This window comes from Leucoraja erinacea, chromosome 44 (genome assembly GCF_028641065.1).
Source record: "Leucoraja erinacea ecotype New England chromosome 44, Leri_hhj_1, whole genome shotgun sequence".
NCBI classification, from domain to species: Eukaryota; Metazoa; Chordata; class Chondrichthyes; order Rajiformes; family Rajidae; genus Leucoraja; species Leucoraja erinaceus.
The window spans coordinates 785,943-795,000 of record NC_073420.1 but is presented as its reverse complement, the minus strand read 5'-3'; the positions used below and the strand labels follow the sequence as shown (position 1 = coordinate 795,000).

At 50.0% G+C, this 9,058-nt stretch overlaps 1 protein-coding gene across 2 annotated transcripts in view; it reads left to right on the top strand.

The window, feature by feature from the left end:
* LOC129714963 (centromere protein F-like) overlaps nucleotides 1-4,485 on the top strand; it is a 22,974-nt gene extending 18,489 nt beyond the window's left edge. Inside the window, exons 8-10 of one of the 2 annotated variants that reach the window (XM_055664752.1) lie at nucleotides 936-1,061; nucleotides 2,092-2,220; nucleotides 4,211-4,485. In XM_055664752.1, coding sequence (XP_055520727.1) covers nucleotides 936-1,061; nucleotides 2,092-2,220; nucleotides 4,211-4,351 — 396 coding nt within the window. In that variant the 3' untranslated portion in view covers nucleotides 4,352-4,485. The remainder of the gene's footprint in view (nucleotides 1-935; nucleotides 1,062-2,091; nucleotides 2,221-4,210) is intronic. The other variant, XM_055664751.1, reaches the window with a different exon arrangement.
* The last annotated feature ends 4,573 nt before the right edge of the window (nucleotides 4,486-9,058 follow it).

Here is a 9,058-nt window from a genome sequence, read left to right as displayed (position 1 = left end):
GTCAGAGTCAAAGTCAAAGCCCCCGGCTGGCGATGGCGATTGTCCCGCGGCCATTAAAGCCACGCCGGGTGGTGCAAGGTCGCACACCGGGTCTTGATGTTAGAGCCCCCGGCGTGCGCTCGCAGAGTCCCGCGGCCATTCCAAGCCGCGCGGGGCGGTGATGTAGGCCCCGCTCCAGGAGCTCTTCAACCCCGCAACTCGGGCGGGGGAAGTCGCCGTTGCGAGAGCCCTGAAAAGCGGTCTCCCTCCAGGGACCCGCGGGCTCCCGGTGCCGCCGTCCACAGACCTGCCGTTGGAGCCTCCGACTCTCCGGTCGGGCCGCAGCAGCAGCAGCAGCAGCGCTCCACCACCGCTCCACCCGCTCCGGACTCGGCCAGCTTCGCGATGGTGACGGTGAGTCGTAGCACCAGAGTCCCCGGCTTCTTCTGTTGGAGACCGCTCCTCGTTGCGGCCCCAACGACAACGGAAACCCGACGAGAAAAGGTCGGGTCTCCCGTGCAGGGAGAGATTTAAAAAGTTTCCCCCCCCCCCCACCCCCCCCCACCCCCACCCCCCACACACACCCCCAACAAAAAATAACAAAAACTACATAAAAACACAGACAGAAAATAATAAAACGCGGACAGACTGCAGAGGCCGCTGCTGACCAGAGTCGCGCCGACCACCTGGAAGTCCCAATATTAGATGGAGTCGCAGGGGAGTTGGCAGGTCTCTATACAAGGCGGATAGACACAAAAAGCTGGAGTAACTCGGGAAGCATCTCTGGAGGGAAGGAATAGGAGACGCCCTTCTTCAGACAAGGAGGAATGTTATTCTTCATTGTCGACTTTAGTCCCCATACTGATAAACGCAAGGCTTTTTTTTTTTAAGGAGAAAGAATGTGTAATCGTGCTAAAGTGGGATGGTATTGTGAGGATTTAATATGTTCCTCTCAGTGTGTGGCTCTGGAGCAGAAGTTGAAGCAGGTTTCCGAGGAGCTGAACTGTCAGCGGCAGAACGCAGAGAGTGTTCGATGCGGGATGGAGCGAAGAGCAAAGAGCACGGAGAAAGAATATCAGCAGGTTTATCTTTCTCTCTCCCTCTCCCCCTCTCACTCTCTCCCCCCTCTCCCCCTCTCCCTCTCACCCTCTCACTCCCTCTCACTCTCTCACTCTCTCTCTCTCTCATTCTCTCTTTCGCTCTCCCTCCCCCTCTCCCTCCCCCTCTCACTCTCACTCTCACCCACTCTCTCTCTCCCTCCCTCATACTCACAATTTCCTCACACGCTCTCTCCCACTCCCCCTCCCCCTCCCCCTCCCCCTCTCTTCCCCCCCTCTCTCCCCCTCTCCCCCCCTCTCCCCCTCTCCCTCTCCGCCTCGCTCTCCCCCTCTCGCCCCCTCTCTCCCCCCCCCCCTCTCTCCCCTTCGCTCCCCATCTCCCCCTCTCCCCCTCCCCCCCTCTCTCCCCTCTCTCCCCCTCTCTCCCCCTCTCTCCCCCCTCTCTCCCCTCTCTCCCTCCCCTCTTCTCTCCCCCTCTCCCCCCTCTATCAATTTCAATTCAATTTTCAAACGTAATTGGCATGATAAAAAAACATTGTTATATTGCCAAAGTATAAAACATATTTGAAATCCATCAATATAGATTCACGTATGTATTTCTCCCTCTCTCTCTCTCCCTCCCTCACACTCTCGCCCCCTCTCCCCCCCTCTCACCTCTCTCCCTCTCTCCTTCCCTCTCTCTTCTCTCTCCTCTCTCCTTTATTTCTCTTTATACATATATATATATATTAGTGCTTTTCACTCTCACTCTCTCCTCTCCCTCTCCCCTCTCTCCCTCCCTCTCCCTCTCCCTCTCCCTCTCCCTCTCTCTCCCTCCCCCTCTCTCTCCCTCCCTTCCCCCCACCTCCTTCCTCCCCCCCTCCCCCCCCTCCCCCCTCCCCCTCTCCCCCTCTCCCCCTCTCCCCCTCTCTCCCCTCTCACACTCTCACACTCTCACACTCTCACACTCTCACTCATACTCATACTCTCACTCCCCCTCTCCCCCGCACTCTCCCTCTCCCTCTCCCTCTCCCACTCCCACTCTCTCTCACTCACCCTCTCTCTGTGATTTCAGGAGCTGGCCGACCAGCAACGCACATTTTGCAGCCTTGAACATCAACACAAACAAGAGAGAAACCAAACGAGTCAGGAGATTCAGCAGCTCAAGACCGAGCACCTGTCGTTACAGGCTAAAATCAATAAAGTAACGTTTCTCAACGTATCTGAAAGAAGACTGACTTGTCACCACAGTGGGCAATAGCCCCATGGTTTTAGTCTCCACACGTGACAATTAGAAACATAGAAACATAGACAATAGGAGCAGGAGGAGGCCATTCAGCCCTTCGATTCATTGTGATCATGGCTGATCGTCCCCAATCAATTACCCGTGCCTGCCTTCTCCCCATATCCCCTGACTCCCCTATCTAGCTCTCTCTTGAAAGCATCCAGGGAACTGGCCTCCACCGCCCTCGGAGGCTGAGAATTCCACAGACTCACCACTCTCTTCCCTTTCATAGCCAAGGGCGGCACAGTGGCGCAGCGGTAGAGTTGCTGCCTCACAGCGCCAGAGACCCAGGAGCGATCCTGACCACGGGTGCTTGTCTTCCACAGATTCACCATCCCTATACCTCGCACTAAACGTTATTCCCTTATAACCATATAACAATTTACAGCACGGAAACAGGCCATCTCGACCCTTCTAGTCCGTGCCGAACACATAATCTCCCCTAGTCCCATATACCTGCGCTCAGACCATAACCTTCCATTCCCTTCCCGTCCATATAACTATCCAATTTATTTTTAAATGATAAAAATGAACCTGCCTCCACCACCTTCACTGGAAGCTCATTCCACACAGCCACCACTCTCTGAGTAAAGAAGTTCCCCCTCATGTTACCCCTAAACTTCAGTCCCTTAATTCTCAAGTCATGTCCCCTTGTTTGAATCTTCCCTACTCTCAGTGGGAAAAGCTTTTCCACGTCAACTCTGTCTATCCCCCTCATCATTTTAAAAACCTCTATCAAGTCCCCCCTTAACCTTCTGCGCTCCAAAGAATAAAGCCCTAACTTGTTCAATACTCTCTAGAATTTAGGAGATTGAGAGGGGATCTTATAGAAACTTACAAAATTCTTAAGGGGTTGGACAGGCTAGATGCAGGAAGATTGTTCCCGATGTTAGGGAAGTCCAGGACAAGGGGTCACAGCTTAAGGATAAGGGGGAAATCCTTTAAAACCGAGATGAGAAGAACTTTTTTCACACAAAGAGTGGTGAATCTCTGGAACTCTCTGCCACAGAGGGTAGTTGAGGCCAGTTCATTGGCTATATTTAAGAGGGAGTTAGATGTGGCCCTTGTGGCTAAGGGGATTAGGGGGTATGGAGAGAAGGCAGGTACGGGATACTGAGTTGGATGATCAGCCATGATCATATTGAATGGCGGTGCAGGCTTGAAGGGCCGAATGGCCTACTCCTGCACCTAATTTCTATGTTTCAACCTTTCTCTGTAACTTAGTGCTGAAACCAAGGCAACATTCTAGTAAATCTCCTCTGTACTCTCTGTATTTTGTTGACATCCTTCCTATAATTAGGCGACCAAAATTGTACACCATACTCCAGAATTGGCCTCACCAATGCCTTGTACAATTTTAACATTACATCCCAGCTTCTATACTCAATGCTCTGATTTATAAAGGCCAGCACACCAAAAGCTTTCTTTACCACCCCTGTCAACATGAGATTCCACTTTCTCACACCTTATCCACACACTGCAAATGGCTTGATCGTAATCATGTATTGTCTTTCCACTGACTGGATAGCACGCAACAAAAGCTTTTCACTGTACCTCGGTACACGTGACAATAAACTGAACTGATCTAAACTCAGAATTAAAGGGCACTCTTTTGGAAAGGAGGTGAGGAGGAACTTTAGTCAGAGGGTGGTGAATCTGTGGAACTCATTGCCACAGAGGGCAGTGGAGGCCAAGTCAATGGATATTTTTAAGGCAGAGATGGACAAATTTCTTGATTAGAACGGGTGTCAAGGGTTATGGGGAGCAGGCAGGAAAATGGGATTAGGAGGCAGAGATCAGCCATGATTGAATGGCGGAGTAGACTCAATGGGCCGAATGGCCTGATTCTACTCCAATGTCTTTATGGGGCTGATATCGTGAGTTCATGTGGTTTAATTTTTCCCGACAGATGGAAGCAGGAAAACAGGTGGTGGATCGAGAGCTGGAGGAAGTCAAAGGAAAACTTCACTGGGCCGAGAAGGAGCTTGCGGTTCACCAGAAGAATGGGAACGATCTTCAGGAAAACCTTCAGGCACGTCGGCAGAGATAGAACTATATTGTAGCAAAGGTAGACACAAGATGCTGGAGTAACTCAGCGGGACAGGCAGCGTCTCTGGAGAGAAGGAATGGGTGACGTTTCGGGTCTCGACCCCATTCCTTCTCTCCAGAGATGCCGCTTTTCCCTCTGAGTTACTCCAGCATTTCGTGTCTACCTTCGATTTAAACCACCGACATGTATTGTAGCAAAACTCTCTCATGTGGATAAATCTGTTTGAGAAAGAACTGCAGATGTCCTGGATAAATCGAAGGTAGATCAAAATGCTGGAGAAACTCAGCGGGTGAGGCAGCATCTATGGAGCGAAGGAAATGGGTGACGTTTCGGGTCGGGACACACAGTCGCTCCTTTTCGCCATTTGCGGGCCTCCGAGCAGTTTGTTTAAATGTACAACGGCAGAAGAATAGCGGGCGGCAGCGGTAGAGGTTCCGACTTGCGGCGCTTTCAGACGCAGGTTCGATGCCGACTACGGGTGCTGTCTGTACGGAGTTTGCACGTTCTCCCGCGTGACCTGCGTAGGTTTTCTCTGAGATCTTCGGTTTCCTCCCACACTCCAAAGACGTGCAGGTTTGTAGGGTCATTGGGTTTAGTATAAGTGTAAATTGTCCCTAGTGTTAATGTGCGGGGATCACAGGTCAGCGCGGACTCAAACTAAACATAGAAACATAGAAAAAGAGGTGCAGGAGTAGAGGGGATAAATCGAAGGTAGATCGAGCCTGCACCGCCAAACTCAATATGATCATGGCTGATCATCCAACTCAGTATCCCATCCCTGCCTTCTCTCCATACCCCCTGATCCCTTTAGCCACAAGGGGCCACATCTAACTCCCTTTAAATATAGCCAATGAACTGGCCTCAACTACCTTCTGCGGCAGAGAATTCCACAGATTCACCACTCTCTGTGTGTGAAAAAAAATGTTTTTCTCATCTCGGTCCTAAAAGATTTCGCCCTTATCCTTAAACTGTGTGTGTGGCCCCTTGTTCTGGACTTCCCCAACATCAGGAACAATCTTCCTGCATCCAGCCTGTCCAACCCCTTAAGAATTTTGTAAGTTTCTATAAGATCCACCCTCAATCTTCTAGGTGCAGGAGTAGGTGCAGGAGTAGGCCATTCGGCCCTTCGAGCCTGCACCGCCATTCAATATGACCATGGCTGATCATCCAACTCCGTATCCCATCCCTGCCTTCTCTCCATACCCCCTGATCCCTTTAGCCACAAGGGCCACATCTAACTCCCTCTTAAATATAGCCAATGAACTGTGTGGCCTCAACTACCTTCTGTGGCAGAGAATTCCACAGATTCACCACTCTCTGTGTGTGAAAAAAAATGTTTTTCTCATCTCGGTCCTAAAAGATTTCCCCCTTATCCTTAAACTGTGTGTGTGGCCCCTTGTTCTGGACTTCCCCAACATCAGGAACAATCTTCCTGCATCTAGCCTGTCCAACCCCGTAAGAATTTTGTAAGTTTCTATAAGATCCCCCCTCAATCTTCTAGGTGCAGGAGTAGGCCATTCGGCCCTTCGAGCCAGCACCACCATTCAATGTGATCATGGCTGATCATCCCCAATCAGTACCCTGTTCCTGCCTTCTCCCCCATATCCCCTGACTCCGAATAGACAGTGGGGTCAATAGACAATAGACTCGGTGGGGCAAAGGGCCTGTTTCTGCTCTGTTTCTCTCAAAGTAAACTGGAGAACAACACTCGTCCTCTTGAGCTTGCCCAGCTTTTCATTGAGTTCTTATCTGTGGATAAAGAGTTAGGCTGAGACCCTTGTTCAAACTGAGAGCCTGTGGAAGGGGAAACGAGAGATATAGACAGCGATGTAGAACGAATGAATGGAACCTCTGCAAAAAGGTAACGATGCTTGATCTCTTCCTGTCACCCCTTCAAATGATTGCAGGAACAAGGCAGATAATAATAATTGATTCATATTTTTACTTGATGACCATTTACTCCCCTTGCAGAGTGCACTGAAGGAGAAGGAGTCTATCAGTACCTGGCAAGAGCAAAGTGTTCAGAAAATATTGCACTTGGAAACGCAACTGAAAAAACTGGAGCAGCAGCTCGCACTGAGTCAGAGGTCCAGAGAAGAGATGAAAGGTAGGGATTGCTATTGTATTGCCGTCGACACCCCCCCCCCCACCCCCCATCGATATTATGTTATGCAGCATTCATTCATATAGAAACATGTAACATTCTTAAGGGATCGGACAGGCAGTGGTTCCCAACCTTTTATTGGCCATGCCCCACCTAATCTTCTTATCTATCTTCTATCTATTTTAATATATAAAACTCAAATCCGTCCGCCTGCAGTACGGATCCCTTCCTGCCTTTTGATTCGTTGACGGCTGCTCCTTCCTATCAGCTTCCAACACACTTCGAAACAAAGTTGCAAGACAGGAACACTGAAATTTTCACTGCTGCAGCAGGCAGGGGAGGTGCAATTGAGGGAGGCAGGGGAGTGCTGGAAACTTACATTTGGCAATGGCTTCAGTTCCATTGGGGGAGACGGGTGCATGGTGGAATATTGGGTTGGGGGAATCACACCATTGGGGGAGCAGACCTCCAACGGGTCTGCACTTGGTCTAGTATATCTATAAAACTCGGGCCATCCGACCGACTGCCGACCGGCGCCCTTCCTGCCTTTCGATTCGTGCCCGATACTCGCAGATGTCCAATCGGAATGGCCGATGCTCGCAGATGTCCAATCGGAATGGATTCATTTGCATGTACGGCTGCCGGCTGCATTTCTTCCTTTGATTCATTGCCACGCCCAATCCAGACGCTCAATCTCCGAGATCTTTTCCATTTCGGTAGAGATTTCGCTTTTCTTTCTATGTATCCGCCGCCTCATTTTCATTTCGTCGTGTTGAAGTGCAACGTTTTTAATCAAATCCTTCTCCCCCCCCCCCCCCCCCCCCCCCCCCCCCCCCCCCCCACCCAAGTGACCCCCCCCCAAAATTAACTTAAACGCTTCCTCCTTGTATTTACTGCATGTCAGCTTCCAACACACTTCGAAACAAAGTTGCAAGACAGGGACACTGAACTTTTCACTGCTGCAGCAGGCAGGGGAGGTGCCATTGGATTTTTTTTTTAATCCACTGCTGAGAGAGGCAGGGCAGTGCTGCAATCTTACTTTTGAGAACGGCTTCAGTTCCATTGGAGGAGACGGGTGCATGGTGGAATATTGGGTTGGGGGATCACACCATTGGGGGAGCAGACCCAACGGGTCTGCACTTAGTCTAGTCACCTCTAAAATCCTGATGCCCCCCCCCCCCCCCATGTGGTGATATATAATTTCTTATCATTTAAAAAGTGAACTCCGTTTCAGCTGAAGAAGCTTAAAACGCCAATACCTTGGTTTAAACAAGCTTCAAAAGAACATGGCATCCATGAAAAAGAAAAATGAAATAAACAAAAGACAGTTAAAGTTCTGAGCAAGAAATTACTAAAAAATTGTAAAAAAAAAAAAAAACGAAAATTTGGACCCAGACCTCCTCAGTCGCTCTCAATTGCCCCCCTTAAAAATCAAATTGCCCCCCTATGGGGCGTACACCCCACGTTGGGAACCATTGGGCTAGATGCAGGAAAAAATGTTCCCCGACGTTGGGAGAAGTCCAGAACCAGGGGGTCACAGTTTAAGAATAAGGGGAATGTTAAGAAACATAGAAAATAGGTGCAAGAGGAGGCCAATCGGCCCTTCGAGCCTGACCGACCGCCATTCAATATGATCATAGAAACATAGAAATCAGGTGCAGGAGTAGAGGCCATTCGGCCCTTCGAGCCTGCACCGCCATTCAATATGATCATGGCTGATCATCCAACTCAGTATCCCGTACCTGCCTTCTCTCCATACCCCCTTAGATCCCCTTGGCCACAAGGGCCACATCTAACTCCCTCTTAAATATAGCCAATGAACTGGCCTCGACTACCCTCTGCGGCAGAGAGTTCCAGAGATTCACCACTCTCTGTGTGAAAACATTGGCTATATTTAAGAGGGAGTTAGATGTGGCCCTTGTGGCTAAAGGGATCAGGGGATATGGAGAGAAGGCAGGGATGGGATACTGAGTTGGATGATCAGCCATGATCATATTGAATGGCGGGTGCAGGCTCGAAGGGCCGAATGGCCTCTATTCCTGCACCTATTTTCTATGTTTCTATGATTGAATGGCGGTGTAGACTTGATGGGCCACATCTAACTCCCTCGAAAGAACTGCAGATGCTGGAAAAATCGAAGGTAGACAAAAGAGAAACTCAGCGGGCGAGGCAGCATCTATGGAGCGAAAGAACAGGTGAAGTTTCGGGTCGAGCCCCTTCTTCACCCGAAACATCACCTGTTCCATCGCACCATACATGCTACCTCACCTGCCGAGTTTCTCCAGCATTTTTGTCTACCAAGAATAAAGGGGAGGTCATTTAGGACTGGGATGAGGATAAACTTTTCCACCCAGAGAGTTGTGAATCTGTGGGATTCTCTGCCACAGAAGGCAGTGGAGGCCGATTCACTGGATGGTTTCAAGAGAGAGTTAGATTGAGGGCTCTCAGTGGTAACGGAATCAGGGGATATGTGGAGAACGTAGGAATGGGGTACTGAGTTTGGATGATCATAGTGAATGGCAGTGCTGGCTCGATGGGCCAAATGGCCTACTCCTGCACCTATGGTGTATTGTCTATAATGGGACCGTGGGTAGTATAATGCA